This window comes from Chelmon rostratus, chromosome 11 (genome assembly GCF_017976325.1).
Source record: "Chelmon rostratus isolate fCheRos1 chromosome 11, fCheRos1.pri, whole genome shotgun sequence".
Lineage (NCBI taxonomy): Eukaryota > Metazoa > Chordata > Actinopteri > Chaetodontiformes > Chaetodontidae > Chelmon > Chelmon rostratus.
This window is the reverse complement of record NC_055668.1, coordinates 12,927,025-12,948,028: the sequence shown is the minus strand read 5'-3', so window position 1 is coordinate 12,948,028 and position 21,004 is coordinate 12,927,025. Positions and strand designations below refer to the sequence as shown.

At 42.5% G+C, this 21,004-nt stretch overlaps 1 protein-coding gene across 5 annotated transcripts; it reads right to left on the bottom strand.

The window, feature by feature from the left end:
• Window positions 1-3,894: 3,894 nt before the first annotated feature.
• On the bottom strand, window positions 3,895-21,004 carry ldb1a (LIM domain binding 1a). 5 transcript variants are annotated; one of them, XM_041947358.1, is made up of 11 exons: window positions 20,829-21,004; window positions 11,072-11,174; window positions 9,966-10,010; window positions 9,641-9,716; window positions 7,637-7,739; window positions 7,082-7,254; window positions 6,859-6,981; window positions 6,687-6,764; window positions 6,438-6,561; window positions 6,110-6,258; window positions 3,895-4,211 (listed from the first exon to the last, which is right to left on the bottom strand). In XM_041947358.1, the coding sequence occupies exons 1-11, from the start codon at window positions 20,854-20,856 to the stop codon at window positions 4,158-4,160; spliced, it is 1,056 nt and encodes a 351-aa protein (XP_041803292.1). In that variant the 5' UTR covers window positions 20,857-21,004; the 3' UTR covers window positions 3,895-4,157. The 5 variants fall into 5 exon arrangements, with proteins under 5 accessions (XP_041803292.1, XP_041803293.1, XP_041803289.1 ...); XM_041947359.1 differs by having other exon boundaries at window positions 6,116-6,258; XM_041947355.1 differs by lacking the exon at window positions 3,895-4,211 and adding an exon at window positions 4,220-5,101.

Below are 21,004 nucleotides of genomic sequence, written 5' to 3'. Positions count from 1 at the left end.
CAGGGAGAGAAGCAACGCCGACAACTATTCTTATGCTTTTCATCGGCATTTCGTGTGTGAGCTCGGTCCACAATCTGCCCTGTGTAGCTCCTCCATTACAGGGATGAGAGAAAACACATGGACTGGACAATAGGCATACATCTGATTTCCCTTTCCTAAACTCTGCTGATGCAAATGAGGCAGAGGGAGCTGCATAGCCGTCTTCTACTGTTGTTTCCCTTATCAGGTGACTTGCCGATCACTCATCCCCGGTTCACCTCGACCCAAACTCATTAATTACAGGATGATCCTTTAATCTGCCACTAAGAGAGCTCTAACCAAGTGGCTTTGGCATGTGAAGACTTATCAAGGCCTTGCAGTGCTCTTACACAGTGATTGTCCTCAATGATTCTGGGCTGCTGAGGCAGAGGCACCTCGAGGTCATGTGCAATCACTGTGTTCACGAAGAGGAAGCCGGTGAGGGATCGTGCACTTGTGACTCCTACTGGTTGGTCTGTTAGTGATTTGCAGTAAGGACGTGGTTCCCCGGAGGCGCCTTGGTAGCTCTCCTAGTAGAGTGCGTACCATGTAGGCTGACCGGTGTGATCCCTGTATGTTGTGAGTAGAAGCTGTTGCCAATGATTGAAGTTGAGTCTCAGACTGACTTTTTTAAACCGTACACTAACTTAAAACTGTGCCTCCATGATGACCGTGAGATGTGCTTAAAAGTTAGTGAGTGCACCATAAATTGAGATTATTTTGTCACATATACTGATGATCAAGAATGAGCTCCTGTGCTCAAACACCATCTGAAGCCAATCGTGTTCCTGTTACAACTACGTAATAAATTAAACAAGTTTGAAGCCTTGAGTTTGGTGTTATGGCCCTCGCCATCTTCTTTTTTCTGGAGCCAGAAGAGATCATATTTGGACAAGAGGGAGGGGCTGGAGAGGATATGTTTTGCTATGCCTTTGTCCTGATTGGATCTCACTGGCAACCTGAAGACATGCCACGGTAACCACTTTGGTCGCCACACCCTGAAGCATACCCTGCTTTATCGTCTATTTCTCTAAATGGGACCATAATCATGCAATATTGAAGACTTAAAACGAACAACTGAGAGCAAAAACTCTTTAAAAACGGCTTACTGAGGTAAAAAATGAAAAAAAAAAAGATAATTTTCTCATAGGCTTCTATACAATAGGATTTCTTTTTTTAAACCAGTGGAGTGGCCCCCTGCTGGTGGGCGTCAGCACTGTGCTCGTCTATCTCCATTTTGTCTGAGACACTCATTTGATCCACCAGCGCGGCAGAGAAAACACACGCCTCTGTGTAACTATGGCTATCTATTACACATATGGCTACAGTCACAATTAGTCAACAGCTATCATTTCTCTTTTCCTGACAACCAACATGGCTGCCGTCGTCTACATTACTTCTGCCCTGCCAAGAAAGAATGGATAACATGCTATATATATATACAGTATATATGACACTGGCAGAAAGAGACAGGTCACACTGTGAACTTCATCCTTGACAGTTCGGTCTTTAATAAAAATGGCTGCAGTGTCCTGCTCACGTTGTACTTCAGACTTTATTTTAAAATGAAATTCTGGGCACAGCTCGTGTCCTTGTTGCATGCAAAGTCTTTGTCTTCTTGGACCATGGATCCTTTGCTTTGCCTTATTTTTGGTGAGTAGTTGTTTCCCCACAGTTACTGGAGAAATCTGTTGTATAATTCTTCAGTGTTTTTGTGTTTCTCTGACAGTTCTGTGTGATAAAAAGCATTTTCACATCAGTGTAAGAATTTTTTTTTTGACAAAGAATCATCACATCGAGTCCAATGAAGACACAATAAAGAAATCAGTGAAAATTCATCTTTATTGATACCATACATGAATCATCAGACAGAAACCTGGCAAAAAATATAGATATAAAATCACCCCTATGGTGAGGTGCTACAGGAGCCAGCTATGGGTGCATTACCATTTCAGCTCTGTCTCACATATCACAAACCCTTACTCCCTAAATTATGCCAACTTAGGAAACACAGGGTGTTGAAAAGTTGCCCCCTAAATTCAATTCTGTCTGCCTTCTGAGTTCATACACCACAAAAGTAGACTAGGGGAGCTAGAGACAATGAATAAGGATTTAAACACAACAGCCTGCAGCTCAGCGTGGATTTACAGACAGCGGTTTTGCCAGATATGAAGATGGAGGAAAATCTGATATTCTGCCCAGTCTATCCTGGTGCTCTGAGAGACCCCTGCTGGGAGAGTCTGCATATTACTATCCAATAACTGTCAACTGGGATTCTGGGTGGTGCTTGAGTCCAAGAGTTAGGCAACATTTTCCATTATACGCATGTAAACATGAAACCCTGACACAGCAGCTTAAGGTCAAGCCCAGTGAGTCGTTTTTATCCCAGGATGTGATGGATATATTTCGCCATTAATGAAATATCAACTTTGCATTTTTCAGTTATAGATTTGAAATGTATATGAAAAACATCTATCAAATACATTACAAAACCATAAAAATCATGAGTGAGGGTTTATGTCCATTTTATTTACTTATATTTAAATTTCACTCAAGGTTGCGCCATTGTGGCACAATTCCAGCATCTGAGGAACTCGAGGCTCTTCACCAGAGGATGACAACTTCACAGAAAAAGGGATAACTAATGTTTTCTCAAAATGTGGTTATTTACTGGTTTTCAGTGGATCTGGAACCTACAACAGCAGAAACTGGCTATTAAATATCTCTTTAATGTGAACAGACTGATCCATTGTAATAAACCAGAGGCCAGAATAGCCTTGGAGCCGCATGTCAAAAAACACAATTAGCATAAACTGACTCAGCCGTCCCACAAACTCCTCCATATATTATCATGAGTATTGTACAGGTGGGCTGGACCTAAACAGGATGTCAGTACATAGAAAAATAAATACAGTTTGCTAAAATGAGGGCAAAATTCTTTTATCAGTGATTGTACCATTAAAAATCACGTTTAAAAAAACTTTTAAGAGGCTTTTCATCTCTTTACATTAGATTGAGTTTCTCATAGTTCTAGGGAGGAATACATAGAATAACTTTTACAGAAATTACTACCTAAAAATGTACAAGCACAGACACAAACATGAGGAGTAAAGCCAACAAAATTATTCTTCATAAAACATAAAACAGCACAGTGTAATCAATATCTAAAGAATCTTTACATGTAGCTCCTTGGTCTGCAGCTTTCTTAATTGTGATTTAAAAACATTTCTGGGAAACTTAAGTTAATACAAAAGTCTTTTTTTTTTCTTATTTTACAATCCTGTCAAAACTTGTTTTTAAAATATTTTTGAGTAGCAAATTTGAGAAGTTTTCCGTCACTACGTTCTCTGAAGAGAGGACCCCCAGATAGAGATTTCAAGACAAAGCAAACAGTTCTGCAATGACAAGTCAACAGATCCAAACCAGGCGCTTGATGGAAATTTAGTGGGGAAAGCAGCTTTGGACTCACATCAAACAAGATGTAGTACAGTATTTAAACACTAGCCTTGTTCTCCCCAACCCGTTTTCTAGCACTGACGCTAATGGCCCTGGTGAGAGTGTGATGTCCGACACAGATGGATGACATTATATCAAGCACAGACTTACATGAAAGTTAATACCATCACAATAAGAATGATCTAACAGCAATACTTATACATTAATATACTGCAGGTTTCAGATGTTTTACAGTTCTTACATTAGCAATAATAGAAAAGAAAAAAAAATACACCATCAATTCATAAGAAAAATAGATTGGAGTTAATAGTGGAAAACAGTGCAAAGAATATTCTGGGGTGTTTTTGTTTGCTTGCTTGTCTGTTTATTTTTTAGAAATTGTTTACAAAAATAAAAAAAATTCAAAACAAGTCTAAAACATAGAAAACGAAAACACACTTCTGTAGCGTCTGGTGCTCTGGTCCAGACATGCTGTGTACCACCTCTCTCCAGTACCTCAATGTTTTATGCTGCAGGTGTAGGTGAGTGTGTGTGAGTGTGTGTTTGTGTGTATGGTGTGTATGTGTGTGTATGTGTATGTGTGACAGTGTTTGCATGAAGTGAAGGTGAGTGTGTGTGTGTGTGTGTGTGTGTGTGTGTGTGTGTGTGTGTGTGTGTGTGTTTAAGATTTAGCGTAGTGGTTCTCAACTCCGGTCCTCAAGCTCCGGCACTGTACAGGTTTTTGTTCCAACCAGGTCCTACAAAAACAAATGATTGAATTTTTAAAAACCGAACGTTGAATTTTGATACTAAGAGTGCACACAGTTTTCTGCAGCCTGCAAAAAAAATAAGTTAAATAAAAGCTAAGCATTTCTTCCCTGTGACATGAGCACAACAGAAACAACGAGGTGCGTCGTCAAGGAAAACGCACGCCCGAGAGACCCGAGGTTGGAACAAGAACCCACTGACATGGTCGCCATGGCGAGCACTCGGACAACAGGACACGCCAACTTTGGCTCAAACGCCGTGGTGAGCGATGATGGGGGGTAAACACACATGCGCACACACACCGCTACCCCGCCAGTCTCACCACACCTCTAAGAGGACTGACTGGAGCCGAGCAGGCAAGGGCCAAGGCTGAGCACCACTGATCATGTGCAAAAATGTGAGGGAGCGAGTGGGATTCTGCTGACACTGTCCTTCATGTGACAGCACAGAGCTTTACCAGTCCATCAGCTATCATCCCTTTCCCCTAACCACCCTCCTTTCGTCTTAAAAATATAAAAACGGAACACAACAAATAATTAACTGAACACAAGTGCTCGAGGCCACCCTCCCTGACTCCTCTCGCTAGTGTGTTGGCTCAGGCGGATCCCAGTAGGTTTTAAGCATCGAAAAAGGGGCTGGCTGGGACCACAGCAGTCTACTGGGACGACTGGGAGTTGTCATTCTTGCTCTCCTGACTGGAGGGAGCCTTGTTGTTCCAGGGCGAGTGTGCCCCCAGTGCAGGCGAGCTGTTGAAACTGTCCTCATCCTCCAGGCCATTCGCCCCATCGAACTGCGTGTTCTCCAGCCGTGTGATCAGACGCTCGTCCTCGTCACCAAACTCCCCTCCCATCAGAGTGGGCTCTCCCACCATCATCACGTCCTAAAGGGGACAGCAAGGGCCGGTACATATTATCCCCATAATACAGGGGGGTGCGCGGAATGACTAACTGCACGGACGAGTTGCAACTGTAGCGTTTTTTTGCTTATGGTCTAGGTGTGATCTAACTTCGTTCAATTCCAGCGTTACAAATGTACGTAAACCGATGAAATGCATTACAATTGATATTTCAAGCTAGGCTATAGGGGGACCCGGAGTGATAAAATCCTGAGGTATTAGTGTTGTCCCATTCTGAACCCAATCCCGTCAGGACTATGTGTTGTCAGGGCATCTACCCTGACAGTTCAGAAGTCCAAGTGGCTGTGACGCCCCGCCCCTGTTCAGAGAACCAGAGTCGAGGGGCCCTCCCTACTAGCCAGCAGTGGGCATCCCTGATCCTTGAGTGCTGCATCGGGGAGGGGGGGGGTTTCATTCCACCTCGGGTCTCGTTCGCTCAATCAAGCAACCAAGTAAGCAAAGACAGCAGTGCTGCATGAATCATGTGCTCTGACAGACTTAGTAGTGACTCTAAACCCAAGTCGATACAGCGATTCAGAGAGAAAACCTAACTGTCCAACTGGAGATCAGAGGAAGGTAACCCTAACCCATGGCCCCAAAATATTTTACTTAGAGATGAAGGTCACTTGTACCTCCTCTATATAAACCCATAAACCTGTGGCCCCAGAGGACCAGGGACTGCCCATCACTGGTTCACATTAGGGGATCTACTAACTACATCTACTCATCCTCAGCAGGATTACAGAAATGAACCCCTTTCCATCCCCCACCACACCTGAATCTAAACCCCACCTTCATATCTATAACCTGACCTGCTGCTAGACCTACTCCTAAACACAGTAACAACCCCAGTCACCACCCCTACACCAACAAATAACTTTCCTACCTCCTTGCCTTTCTTTCCAGCCCATCCACCCTCTGTCCTATCCTCCCATGCCTTGCTCAGCTGAACTTGGAAGGTGCAGATAGAGGTCAAGTAGATGTAATGCTTACAGGTACCTGGCTGGAGAGTGAAAAGCTGTTGGCTGGACTCTTCTTTTTGCTGTTGCTGTTGTTATTGCTGCCTCCGCCGGAGCTCACGGTGCTTCCACCGGACACCTTCCTTTTCCGCCGCTTGTTTGGAGCTTGTCTGGCTGGCTCAGCTACAAGATGATGAAAAGAGAAGATATGTTTTCAAGTATTTAAATCGCTGTAAGTCAGTTATAAACTGTTGCTAATAAGGACATGTGATTGCACCTTGTTTGTGAGTAACTGACAGCTTAATGAACTTGTGCAACACTGCCATAAATGCCACTGAAAATTTCAAATGTATGTGTGTTACCTGGAGGTGCTACCATTCTTTGCCACTTTTGGAAGAGGCAGGTCTTCAGGCAGTCTCTGGGGCTCAAGCTGTAGGTCTTATGCCTGGACATCAACTCTTGCATGGGCTCCAATATCACACATAGCTTTTGGGAAGAAAGGGACCACAGAGAAATGAAGGAGTGTTAGCATGTGTTGTTGCATGTGTAGTTGAGGTTATTGCAATGACTGATGGAAAAAGAACAAAACAATTTTATGGAAATTTGCTTACACGGAGGTAGTTGAGCGTGGAGTTGGACAGCCCACATCTGGTGATATTTTTAGCCAGCTGATCAAGCATCTGGGGATCCTGCGTGATTGGGTTAAAAGGGGTGAGATGAATAAGAGCATGTACAGTATGTGGATTTAAGTCCAAGTGTGTTTTTTTTTAGTCTGGAACTCACATGCATAGCCAAAATGCTCCTTGGTAGGACCTCTCTGTGTTGTCTGATGCTGAAGTGCCACGTCTTGATCCTCATCATGTCATCAAACATAAACTCTAGGTACAGGCGGCCCTCCACACAAACCTTTTGAACAGCAGAGAAAAGAAAAGTTAGACACCACAGCACAAGCGACAGAAAGCAGATGGATAGCTGTACATTTTATCCAGTCTGACATTAACTGTACCTGTGTGAACATAGGTTTGCCGTTCTGGGTCACCATGGTACACTGGTCACAGTCGAGAGATACAAAGTTACTGTGGAAGGACTCCTTTGGATGCTTCAAAACATAGAACAGCTCGGTGGCACCCCCCTCAAAAATACTTCGAAAGTATCGTGGAATCAATGTCCTGCCGATGGCTGCAGACAAAAAATGATTATTTATGAAGAAATCAAATGAATACTTAAACATGATCAACAAAATGAAATTTAGGTCATCCACGTAGGGAAAGCGGGTCGATAAAGTAGCACGGAATCTGACACAGCCATGAAAAGGATAATTAAGAATAGAACATAAATAATACACAGAATGCTAATAACAGTTAGATATCAACCCTAATGATCAAATTCAAGTAAATTCAGAAAGATATGAAAACATATGGAAATTTGAAAATGGGATGTAGATGATATACATTACAGAGAACGTGTATGTTAAATAAAACAGGCTCACCGCCACTACAATTAAAACTTGAAAATATAAATAAACACCAGCCTTTTCTTATTCTTAATAAGAAATTCTTACTGTATCGTTTGGGTCCATCTTCCAGACAGAAAGTGATGGTGAGCATGGCGTCATCCTCAAAAAACTCTGTGGTGAAGGCATCCCACCAGAGATTGTCACAGTCCTGAGAAAAGAGTCATTATTCTGACTTTCATTCCTTTAAGTCTGCTAGCATAATTTATAGATTAAAATGATACATGAGGTGATTTACGTTCTTATAATCACAATAATATAAAACACTGCATTCAAGTCTAATACAAGAGGAGGACAGAATACATATCATCTCCATTAACTACATTAACCGCCCTGCGTTGTATGCCTCCACCAACCAGTCATGTTGCATTCACATCCATGTCTGTCCAGACTCATAATATATGTAGTGAAGATTTGGGAGGAAATTAATAGAGGGTATTAAGAGTATTTGTTGGTGAAATGGAAGATATCACAATACTGACATGTTTGATTTTAGCAAATAATTTCCGGTGAGAAACATGTTGTCTTCACTTACAGACTATTTTTATAGAGGAGTACAGAGGACTGATAGAGAGCTTCATCACATGGTGCAACAACAATTACCTAAAGCTCAGTATCAGCAAAAATGAGCATGTGGTGGACTAAAACGCTTCACATATGGATGTTGCTGCTAAGAAGATACAAACTATAAAACACCTAAGATTATTGTCACCAATTCAGTATCTGACCAAATGTAAAATATGGTCACAATCTCCCTTTCTATTCCTGAGTTATGGTGTCGACTAATTATCAAAAACAATAGAGGCAGTGTCTGCTAAAATAAAAGGTGAAGAATTTACCCAAGATCATATGAATAAACAATGAATGCACTAAAACCATTGCAAAAGAAGCAGAAATCCTGGTTTCCCCAAATTACCACTTCAACAGTGAAACCCTTGAACTCTTCTTCCCTACAATCTGGACAACAGAATCGTAGGTTGTGTAAACCACCAGAAGATTATGTGAGAACAGATGTGCATGGTTCTTGGTAGTCATCCATATCAATGCCTGGGACTCTAAAGAAGATGAGTAGTAGCAAATGCTTTGTTGGTGCAGTTAAGAAGTACAAAATTGAAGCTGAGAGGATGAACTTTCTAAACAAGGCTATGTGAGATTCAGACATCAGGTGTTTTGTTGGCCATAACACTTTACTGTAGTTTAAATCCCTCTGATCTCAGAGATATCTGTATATGAAGGCAGAATCTGTAGGCAAGGGGCAAGCCTTTGGTATCAGAAGTGTCCTGTTTCCATTTGTCCCGAGTAGTATTGACAAATCAGGTTTGAGTGGGCTTTGGTTGCGTGCGGGTAAGTGGAGAGAACACGAGTACTTGAAGAGAGCAAAAGAGGCAGAATGGATTGACTAAAATGCAATGTTGTAACTCATCGGCTATCGTCTGACAAGAACTGAACTTTTCATTTGCCTTTTTTTTAAACATGTATTTGCATTCAAATGCAGATATCTATTTATAGAGCCTACTTATCCGACTGTAAACCCTGACTGGTCCAGAAAAGTCTTGGCCCGGATGTCAGTTATCCATATATCCACTACTACACTGGAAGCCCTGAAAATTTTGCCATAAAATGTCATTAGAAAATTAACTGATGGGTTCTGAGTGTTCATGTGTTTGCTGCAATGTGCAGACTGACAGTCACATAAAAAGCATGGCTCATAACATCTATTCAGCTGCGCACTCGGACATACAAACAGCTGGCACTCCAATTACGTTTTAGCCAGGTTGATCAGATAATCCTGTTAGAGCCTGAATGTAAATGAAGTCAGTGACTTCTCTGGCTTAATTTCCCACAAAATCCCTAGCGTGGTTAGCTGCACATAAACAGCAGCAGGGAGGGAAAATCTGAAAACATGGCAACAGTAAGTAGTTCACAACAGCAGCAGAATATGGACTGTTATCATAACCAACTTGAAAATGAAACACTAATGTTGTAGTTTTTGTACAGCAACAGTTGCTGAGTTCTTACACCTCTCTGTGTGAATAATGAAGTCACTCTCACCTCCGTCCAATTCTGTAGCCTTTTGTTCAGCTCATATATCCGGTAATCTGTCTGGTTCCCGTACGGTGTGGGTCTCCTAAAACAGAAAAACAGGAGAATTCAACACTCTGCAGTCTGAGCTGTATCCGTGGCTTTTCCACACCTCTAATGTAAACAAATGGTATAAGCCAAGAGCAGTCTCAAGCATAAGTTATGTACAGGCAAACTGAATGCATTCATTTTTTAAACCAAATACAAAAGATCTTGTTTTAACATTTTAGAAATTACTTCTTAGCTAGGACAACCCATAATTGTATGTTCACTATTAAAGTGTCAGTGTACTCACCCCATTCCAGGCTCCATGTATGATGGGGGGTACATGGGTGTAGGCCTAGGACGAATTAAAAATACAAAAATCAGCAAACGACATATGTAACAACATATGTAACATCAAGCAATAGGAGTGTGAATCTGCGGGAATCTCGCAAATCTTTTCCGATTCTTGATTCAAAACTGACTCTCAGTTGATTGAACAGAAAAGGGGGCGCTATTTTTAGTCACGCATTAAATAACGAATTCATTTGAAAAGCATCTTTCGGTCTTCTGCCTGTACGCAAATAACAAAATTAAGTGGAGTGCCCCTCTGCATTGTTAACATTATATCTCTCTGCTGCACCGTTAGCTCTCGAAACATGAGCGGAGGCAGGGTTTTTGAGGTGAAACAGACTGAGCAAGTTATTTTCTTCCTCAGTTGGTTGAAGTTGTTTAATGCTACAGTGTGTGTTGGTCAGCTGGTCTCGCTGATTGCTGCTACCATTTGTCTCTGAGTGATGGTGTAGAAAATTCACAATATACTTCACTTTCAGTTGATTATTTAGCCATTAAATAAAAAAATGTTTAACTAACATATTGAAAATCAATGCTTTGCTTCCAATATTAAATGGCAAATGCACTGTATGTCATGACCTCTTATCCTTGATCTTAGAGCAACAACAACAACAACAACAAAAAAAAAACACACTTAAGACCCAATTATGTATTTCAAGACCCTGTTTATCTGTCTTAACCAACATGGTGTTTTCAGATAAAAATCCATCTAAAAATAGAATAGGGAGGTATAGAAGCAATATTAATGTCCAGCACTTGCAAAAAACAAAGATATTTAATAAATGCTGTAAAAGTAATAAAAGGAACACTGCGTGTTAAGAGTGACATCTGACTATAATCTATCTCTATCTCTAACTATAATCACCACCTAAAAATAGACATGTTATAATCTCCAGTTAACGTATGTCAAAAAACATATTCTAATCTAATAATAATTAAACTTACAGCTTGCAAGAAATAAAAGGATAAACAGGAGACTTCAGGAAATTAATGCAAAAGGTAGTTTTAGACACCCTTTCCTTTTGATGGAAAAACTTGTGTCCTGATAGCATAACCCAGACCTACCCCACATCTCTGTCCAGCATAGCGCCTGGGTGGAAGGGGGGAAAGCTGCCGCCGTTGGGGGGCTCCTTAGGAGAGTACAGCTTGAATGACTTTGACGAACAGCCTGCACACAAGCGCACAGCAGAAGAGGGAAAAAAAAGAGCAGAGATTTAGAGGAGATTTAGATTACTTTAGATTTAGCTCATTCAAATCACAGCATTATCTAAGTAATCTAATGTTAGATGATTTTGTTGAGATTTACTCAAATAAAGACACGCTGCCAAAACAATTTCCTGCTGCTTTCATTATCTAATGCATCTTCAATCTGGTAAATGGACAAGAAAACAAATCATCACAAGGGAGGAAAAACAGCAATATTTATTTGCCTGCAGAAATCTGAGAAAACACTCAGTGAAATGGGATGGACACGAGCGGAAGAGCTGGTTTGGCATGTTCTTTGTGTTCTTGTACCATCCGTACCATTACAGGGAACCCTCTTCTCTGCATACAGCCCCATGAGATCCTAACCATGCTGCACAGTGAGTGTGTGTCCCCCTTTAGTTGCCTCTTCCACCCATCCCCCCACTCACTACCGTGGCTGTTGTTAACCCTTGTCTGCCCAGATAAGCCATTCATGCTTAAACAATCCCAGGCTCTGAGAAAACATCTATTCTGTATCTTTACTCAAGGAGACCTCACACAGACAGTGGCTGCATGCAATTAGGTCTGACCAAAGACATTTTATACTCAAACAGGCAGTGGCAGGCTGGGATGTTTGAGAAAAACAACCCCTGGAAATTTGACCCATCACAGTCACCCACAACCACCCGCCAGTTACTCCACTTTTTAACACGGATACAGAAAAGATGGAGTGAATTTGAGGAAATTAATATATATGTGGTTGTGACACATTCATAATAGGGTAAACAGACAGTGGCAGCTTTAAGAGAACAGAAAATCCCCATTGCTCCTGTATTTGCCCCTCTGTAACGTTGTTTATGTGTGCACTGCATGTAAATCTAGTATTCCCAACACAGCACCTGAAGGCAGCATACTTATAATTTGGGACTTTTAAAGTCACAATTTATGCACATCAGTATCTTGGCATATAAAATGGCGATAGTAACAAATCAAAACCAGTAGGGGGAGAAACATGGGCCACTCTAACGCAGGATCAAACCTAACTAAACTGTGTTTTTTTAATCATTTCACATCACTTTTGTGGCACTGATGGATACCATATAGGGAGACTACTCCACAAATTGTGGTGATTAACATCAAGACAAATACACTGCTAAAGAAAAGGTATGCATTGGGGTTAAGTATGCCTGTATGAACTCTGATCTGTCTGTCCTCCACCACAGCACTGCCAAGGCTCCTTGAACAACTACAACTCCTCCTTCATTCACTCTCACCCTTTTCTTCCTGGCTCCAGAATACATGAGTAAGTCACGGCAGGTCAACTTCTCCTCCCCATTGCTATAGGGGCGAACCCGCTCACTAACACCCAACAATGGTTTTCTATGCATTACCTCTGACCTATAGGCCGACTCCCCACAAACACCACCAGCCATTAGCCCCAGACAGCATTCAACCCATTGGCAAGTCTGTGTCCAATCTAATTTCTCTGTAACATAAAAAAGCAAATATCTTATTTTCTCTAATATATGATGCCTCCACACTCTGAAACATATGCTCTGCAAAAAGACTGACACACATATCACTCTCACATCAAATAAACACCAACACACATCCCAAAAGAGTCCATGTCAGGAGGACCCACACAGCAGCGTGAATATAATGACAATTTCACGGGCAAGACGAGACGTCTTAGTGAAAGACATGAACGTGGAAACATCCAGAGTTGGGCTACGCATGACAAATAGAGATGAATGACTTCAGCATCCTTCAACAGAAGAGCCCGATCAAAAACAGATGGGGGCTCATGATGCATAACCACTCTAACAAAGACCAACTTGAAGTAGTGAGACTTTGGTGCAGTTTAGTCCGCCCAAACTGTTCAATGCAAACAATAGAGCTGCATCCAGAGGCTGGCCGCCAGCCAATAAAACATCCAAAGCAATGTGTGGAGACACATACTTGTATGCTGGCGTCAACTTATCGCTCAGTCTGTGGACATGCACGGTCGACATTTCAGAATAAGGCAGTGTTCACTTTTACACACAGGACCAGGCATAAACTGATGCACAGGGCCGCATTCAATAACCGTTTGCAGTGGACGGTTGCCATTGCTAAACTATTAACCTAGCTAGTTGCTAAACTCCCGTTATCGCAACCATCCACTTATATATTCTCGTGCCTGTTAACGACCCGCTTCGGCGGTTTATTGTGAACGAGTGGTGCTGCTAAACTAGCGTGGCTGTAAGTTTGGGTTACCTGCAGAGAAAGGTCCACCGAAACGCGGTGTTGCTCAACACCTCCGCTCGGTGTTTCTAGCCACCTAGCCTCGCTGCTAGCCGGAGCGGCTGGATGGTGAAAGCTCCAGCTCCGACCGTTGACAATGCAGTCCTGCGGTCCCAAACAAGACGACAAGCGACGGAAAGTAAACACTCCAGCTAGTCCCCCTGGTTCCTGTCAATTTGCTATCCCCAATTATATGTTTTAAATGTCATTTGTGTGGGGGACCGTGCTACCTATGTACTACTACAGGACCCTTTGTTCCTGCCAGCCGAGACACGAACAAACAAAGGCCCCGCCTTCTCCGGGCTCCTCCGCCCATCCCAGCTCACAGACCGGGACAAACATGGGCCTCTCTCAGCGGACGCCAGTTTGTCTTATCCAGGACCCATCCGTACTCCAGTGGCCCCCAGAGGGGCACAAGGTGAGTCTACATTAAGAGGAACAGTTATCATTCGATTTCCGCCCTTAACACAAAATATTGCGGATTGATTAAATGATATTATTCGAGTTTGCAGCATCGTAAGTATTCAGCATTAGCTTGTTGTAACTCCCCACCACTCCACTCTGAGTCAAATGGCCAAAAGTAGCTGCCTTCAAAATGTACTTAAAGTACAAAAAGTAGTCATTACAGAGAATAATGTAGTATATTCATAATAATATTTGATGCATTAATTTGTATATTACTTTAAAGTTGATAGTAAGTTCCTAAATATACTGTCAGGTAGCTTGTGAATTCCTCCAAGGGATCAATAAAATCTTATCTTTATCCATAATAATCCTTCATAATTTATGTGTTGATTGTATTTTGGACTGTTAATCTGAATCAACAAAATAACTAGAAAAATAAAGGTATCAAATACATGTAATGGAGTAAAAAGTAAAAAATTGTACCTAAGTTCAGTGCTTACATAAAATGTACTTAGCTACTTTCCATCACTGCAGACATGATGCCTTTAAATGCAACATATTACTCTGCTCCCAGATTTATGACCCGTGATAAATACAGTCTTTAAAGTGTCATAGTGTGCAATTAAATTGAACGGCACTGATGTCTGTTAGGAGGGATTAATTAGACTGCCATAAATCTAAACATGAAGATTACATTAAATATCTACTTAACAGAAACACTGAGACGACAACACCACCCACAGGACTGGCTTGTTCTCCACGTTCCACTTGTTGGTTTACATTTAGGAAGGTCTGTATTAGACGTGGTGCTGAAAGAAGCCCCCTCTCACCCTCTCAGTCATCACCCAGCCTGAAATTACTAATAACTCTGTGACGCGCATACAAAACACCTTCTGGATGAATAACATATCATATTATCTCTTCTTGTTGTGTCATTTAACATTTAGTCATTTTATTTGCATCTATAATCTCAGAAAAACTAAAGACCATAGTATATCTCACATTCCACGATGAATAAATACAGGCTGAATTTAACATGTAAACAATAGATGTCAGTTGAAGGAAATGATATTTGCCTTTCATTTTTTGAGTTTGTAAACTCAGCCCCAACTGAAACTCTGCAGTATCTGAGAATATTTTTCTGACCTGGTGCATTTATAAAAGCCATGCATGTATGTAAACCAAATTCAGTCATATAATCAGTCACGAGGAATAAAGTGATGGTGAAATCATTTTTGCTGGGGCTGCTGGAACTATTAGAACAAGTACTGGTCACCCGGTGCTGTACAGTTTGTCCAAGCATTCAGATCACACGGTTCGGCAAATATGTGACAATAACTAGTGACCGATATTGCAAAAAATGACTGACTTGGCTTACGACTCAGATCCTTTAGACCACAGTCGTGAGCCTGTCATAGCCTCAGATTATGTAAGGGTATAATCTGCTGCCTCACTTTTAATCAATAACCACTCTAATGTTTACAAGCAATATATTTGAAGGCCAGAGAACCTTTTGCGGTCTCAAAGTGCCTTTAAAGATCAATTTGTTGAGGCTTTCACTTGAGCTCCCAGTCAGTTAGTAGAATTATACAAGACAGGAGTGCAGATGAGAGAAGTGGGAGAAAAACTGCATTTCATTGAGAGAGTTAAATACATCTGACCAAACACCAGTCACTCTTATTGCATAAAGCGCAGGCTTAGAGCAGAGATATCTGCTGCAGTTTGAGAAAAAAATATCTGGTGTGAATTGTGGGCTAAATCTAAACAACATGTAACAATCCACATCATAGCTCGGACCTGGAGTTTCATGTCGTAACAGCTGCTGGAGTATATTTCTTTAAATTTTTCATCTTATCAGCTTGTTCCTTTCACCGCTGTAACCTATTCTTAGCGCCGGGATGTTTTATAGCTACAATGGATATCCTGCACCACTCAGTTACAATCTGGAAAAAAAAAGATGCTACTCTTTCTAGTAAAGTAACCGTTAAAATCTAGTGAGTCGCCTTTGTATTTATGACAGAACATGAATTATGAAAGAGCTACAGTGGGAATGAAAGAAAGGCTGAAGCCTATTGTTAGAACGTAGGCCCAGATCTGGGATCTCTTGTTGAAAACGACGATTCCCCAGTCAGCTGTCTGCTCAGTGTTGACGGACTGACACGAGGAGAGATGTGATAGAACAGCACCTCCCTCTGCTGGCAAATGCATCAAACATCTTCCTCACACTTCAGAAGAGAACAGAGCATAATATAATAGCATGATCCTAATCCAGGAGGATATACTGAACACTATTCACAAAAGTAAATAGTTTTAAAGAGAAAGAGGGAAAAGACGAGAATTTATATTATGTAGTTAGATCTTTAGCTTTATTTACCTACAATCACTTTTACATGCACAATAGTCTGCGTCATTATTACATAAAACTAATAAAGACGGACCAAATGGAAGAGTGGCTTATATTGCACAAAATATGGGGTATCACATGTGTTACGGTGGGAGTGTTTCGGTTCCTGTTTCATCTGTATTCAGCAAGAGTCACATTTAGTAGACACATACATAGAGTACCTGGCAAGTAGGGCTGGCAGGCAGCGATAACATTAAAGGCTTAAATCAGAATATGGCAGTCATATACACGAGGACGAGTCCTATTTTAGTCACCGAAAAACGTCTCGTACTACACAAGATCTGATGTAACCGCTTGTATTTATAGCTAGATCCCAACCTCCTGAGGCCACTTTACATGTACTGTTCTATGCAGAGGTGGGCTGCATGGCATTCAAACTGAGTCACAAACACAGTACAATATAAAATAGATCTGATTTTCAATGATCTGGTTCATTACTCAAATGTTGGTACCGTCTCACACTTGAGGAAACTGGCCTCGGGAAAGAATTAACTTCACATGCGTCATAAACTTGCCACATTTCAACATGCCTTGACAACAGTTTCCAAAACCTTCAGACGTCTGTACAGAAAACTTGTGATGGTGAAAGCGAGGCGGCGGTGAGGGAATCTGAAGAGAGCGCTGGTGAACAGCATGTTCAGATCCCTATTGCTGCTTTTCTAAACGCCACAGTGGAAGCACAAAACTGTCAGGGAAACTGTTGTGACACCTGACCGGTAGTGATAGCAACAAGGCGGCAGACAGAACTAACACGACTGCAAGCAGAGGATGCCTTTGTGGCCTGACAGGAGGAAGTTAAACGGCCTGTGTTCCAGATAACTTGCAGGATAATAAATGAAAGCTAGTATGTGGGGGTTGCTGTCGTGGACATGCAATGATAGAGGTCACTGATCTGAATCCAGGAAGAATTAGCCAATCCCCGACTAGTCTGGTGCGGGTTAAACTGTGGGTTTGGTCATTTTTACAGCTTCTCTTGTTCTCCAGGGAATGAAATGTCCTGAAAAATGTCCCCTCCAAACTCACCTCTATAGTATGTCTTTGCAAAAAAAGGAAAATCCACCATGAAACAGAATTAACACTATAGTATTCTTATAATGCTGCACAATTCATTTTTAATGCTCTTAAACCAAACAACAGAGAGACAGACTGCAGCCATGATGTTATTTACAGATCTCAGAGCCACTCCACAGATTGTGAATAATGAAACAACTATGACACAGCACATGGTTTTACTGGAACGCAGACTCTTTGTCTAATTTAGAGACACAAAGCCCTACATTCAAATAACACTTGTTTTAGTGTCGCATCTCAAAAACAAACTCCATCAACCCGATGAGTCAGTCGCTAATTCTAAATGGACCAACTCCACCCCCACCTGCTGACATCATCAGTTCAGGCTCTGATTGATGCTCTGATTCTCAGTTTAGGGAGACACTCTGTATTAAGGCAGAGACGCCTTTAACAACCTCAAAATGTCAACAGTTGCCTTTTCATAATCTTTACCAGTGTCGTCTATAACAATCAGTACAAACAGGCTGGTAAATTCAAGATACATTTCTAAAGTCTTATGAAAAAGCGATTAATCTGGCTCATGGTTTGTATGCTATATTTACACAGCGGTCACAAACCCACACACTTGCACATACACAGGTGGCACAGAGACACAACGCAAAGCTCTCAAACTACCTTTTACCTTTTGTTTTCAGCACAGCTCTGTTTCAGTCTGATCACTGCTGCCGTCACCTTCTGCCTCAGCAGCAAACCTGCCTTCATGTTTGAAAGACTCTGCAGCATCTCTCACAAATAAAGGTGCGCTTTGATAGAGAAATCATTTTCATCAATTTTTTCCTTCCCACACGTTTAGCTTTCTCCCCATCCTCCTCCCCCTCCTCTCGGCCGTGTAGCACATGGCAGCTTTCCTCTGCCGTCCTGTCGGCCTGCAGCAGATGTGACATCACTACAGCTCGTCTCCGCTCTGCACCCCCCCCCCCCCCCCCATCTCTCTGACTCCCCAGCATCTCTGTCTCCCACGCATTCCTTCTTTCTCTCTGCCTCTGCACACACAGCCATTTTGATCTAGCAAACAAGATCTGAGAGACTCACTAGAGAGGAGGGGGGTCTAGGAGAAGGGAAGAAGTGAAGACCTGAGGAGGAAGAGAAAGAGAGGCACAGGCTCTCAGAGCAGTGAGATAAAGCTGAGCCAGTCGTGTTGTTGTGTAACGGTAATCAAAAAAGCCCTGGCTGTTTGGCTGCCATCTTGGCTCTGCTTTAAGTCACTTTTTTCCAATCAGGAGCCATGTGACTTTCTGCATGAGGTAACACCGCTGTTACTGCGAAAGGCAGCGAGCGAGGGATGCGGGAGTGACAGAGAGGGAGAGAAAGAGGGAGTGAGGGGGAAAGAGGAAGAGGGGGAGAGAGTGAGACGAGGAAGGCAGAAATGAGAGGGAGGGGTTAGAGTGAGAGACGGAGAGAGTGGTGAGCAAAGGGGAGCGCATGCTTGAGTGGGTGCATGTGAGAGTGTGTGTGTGTGTGTGGGGGGGGTATCTTCAGCTCACAGGCAATCTATTTTTACCATTTAGTCTGAACAAAGGATGTGATTGGCTCCACTGTGTTCGGACGGATCTCCTTCATGCGGCGAACAAAGCCTTAAAAAGGCTGATTCACAGCAAAGTCACAACAACAGCAGGATGTCACAGTGTTGTCAATGAACTAGACAGCCTGGAGAAGCCCGTCCTTTATTGTGGCTCACATTCTGTCACATGCAAATACGCTCATTTCAGATCTCCTGTGTTCCATAATGCTCTGACCTTATAACAAAACAAGGACCAGATGAAAAGAGAAAGTGATGTTAGAATAAGAGAGGATTAGTTTTTCCAGTGCAGAGTCACACACAAAAGGATGGGAGGATCTTCCATCCACCATCATACAAGAATGTAAACAAACCATTCATCCCTCAAATATAATGATTTACAGGGCATGCACGGGGGGCTGCGACCTGGTGTTGATCAATGCTGCTCTGTGGTTATCTGCGAGATCCACCAGCCGAAACGTGTCCTAGCAGGCTCCTCGTGAAGGTGTGCAAGGGTGAGCATGCGCTGTACGTCTGCACGCAGGCCTGCATGTGTAAACCTGCGAGCGCTTGAACGTTCCAGAAAGCTCTGGCTTCGACCTCTCTCTCCGTACATCCTTCAGAAACATGTGGATGCCATTAAAAGTTTCTGCTCCACTGTGAAGTCTGTCAACAGAGGGAGCGAAGGAGGCAGATACTGGAAAACTACAGCACAGAGTGAGGAGGCATGATAGTGGAGAGGAGAACATCAAGCAGAGGCCTCTCTAATTGTATTCCATCTGATAGCCGACTACCAATGAATCAGAATGGCCCCATTAAAATGATACTGGCACCCTAATTCAATCTGTCCTCTCTGAGATACCCCTGAGCACATGCTGCGATTCAATTTCTATCTGTTACTTGCTCCCTTGTGCTGCACGGAGCCCGTCCCCTGGCACTGTGAGGCTTTCACTGTGCACAAGGCAACCGTCTCTGCAGCCCGTCCGCTCTCACTGGGGTACCATTAAAGAGAAATTGTTCCAAAGGATCAAACGCTCTATGGGAGAGAACATTATGAGATCTACTTGATAAAAATTGCCATAACATCTTGCTTGCCAGAGACATGTGCGGACAGATTCAGACACTACTAGGTTTCCTTCCCCTTGCTCTGACACAGTAGCACAAGAGCAGAGTGTGGAAACTGAGTACCAGTAAGACACCATGATAGCGGCTTTATGTAACCTTTATTTAAAGCTGAAGACATCAAGAGCTTTGATTTTGTGTGACAACTGCACAAAAAACTGAAAATATGAAAGAGTACAAAATGCAAAGTCACAATGACAAAGAGCTGTCTGATAATCCAAACAGCAGCTTAACTCCAAGCAATTTCCACTCTTAGTTAAATCTTCTTAAGTGGCCTCATTAATGGTGTATACTCATCAAGAGAGACCAGCTTTAAACCATTTTGCAGTGAGTAAATGAAAGCACTTTTGTCTCATTCGGTTCTGACCCATGGGATGAATATAAAAAACCTGTGACAGTAAGCAGTGATTTCCACCAACTCTACTAGACACGTAAGAGCACAAATAATCAAGAGGCAGACCTACAGTGGTCAGATACAGCTGAGAAAAAGAGTGAAAAGAACTACTCATTGATATCTTAGTCCGTGTATGTGGCAAAACTCAAAGAGCCATTGATCTGCTGCACAGCAAGCTAGCGTGACTGAGAGGGTCTGCTGAACAACTCAATCCTAAAATGTGGTAGCCTCAGTCTATAACCTTGTTTTAGGACATGTGTTGAGAGTGCAGCATGGCTTCACCAACACACACACACACACACACACACATATGCGTGCACACGCAAACTCACACTCACACAGCTGGCCCTGAGCGGCTTTGCAGCACTTTTACATAAGTCATCTCCCTGACAGCACCACTGAGCACAGGGAGCGGGAGAAGAGAGGCACGGCGAGAGAAAGAGCGAGAGCAGGCACTCACCGGGACAAGCACAACCTCCAACAGACATCTTCTCACATGTTGGGCTCTGCTCGGAACGAAACAGCTGCACTCAGTCCACACGCCGCTTGCATGGGCTAACTCTGAGGAAAACAACACGGACAGAGGGGTGGAGAGATTAGAGGGAGTGGTACAAAGCAGGGCATGTACAGCACAAC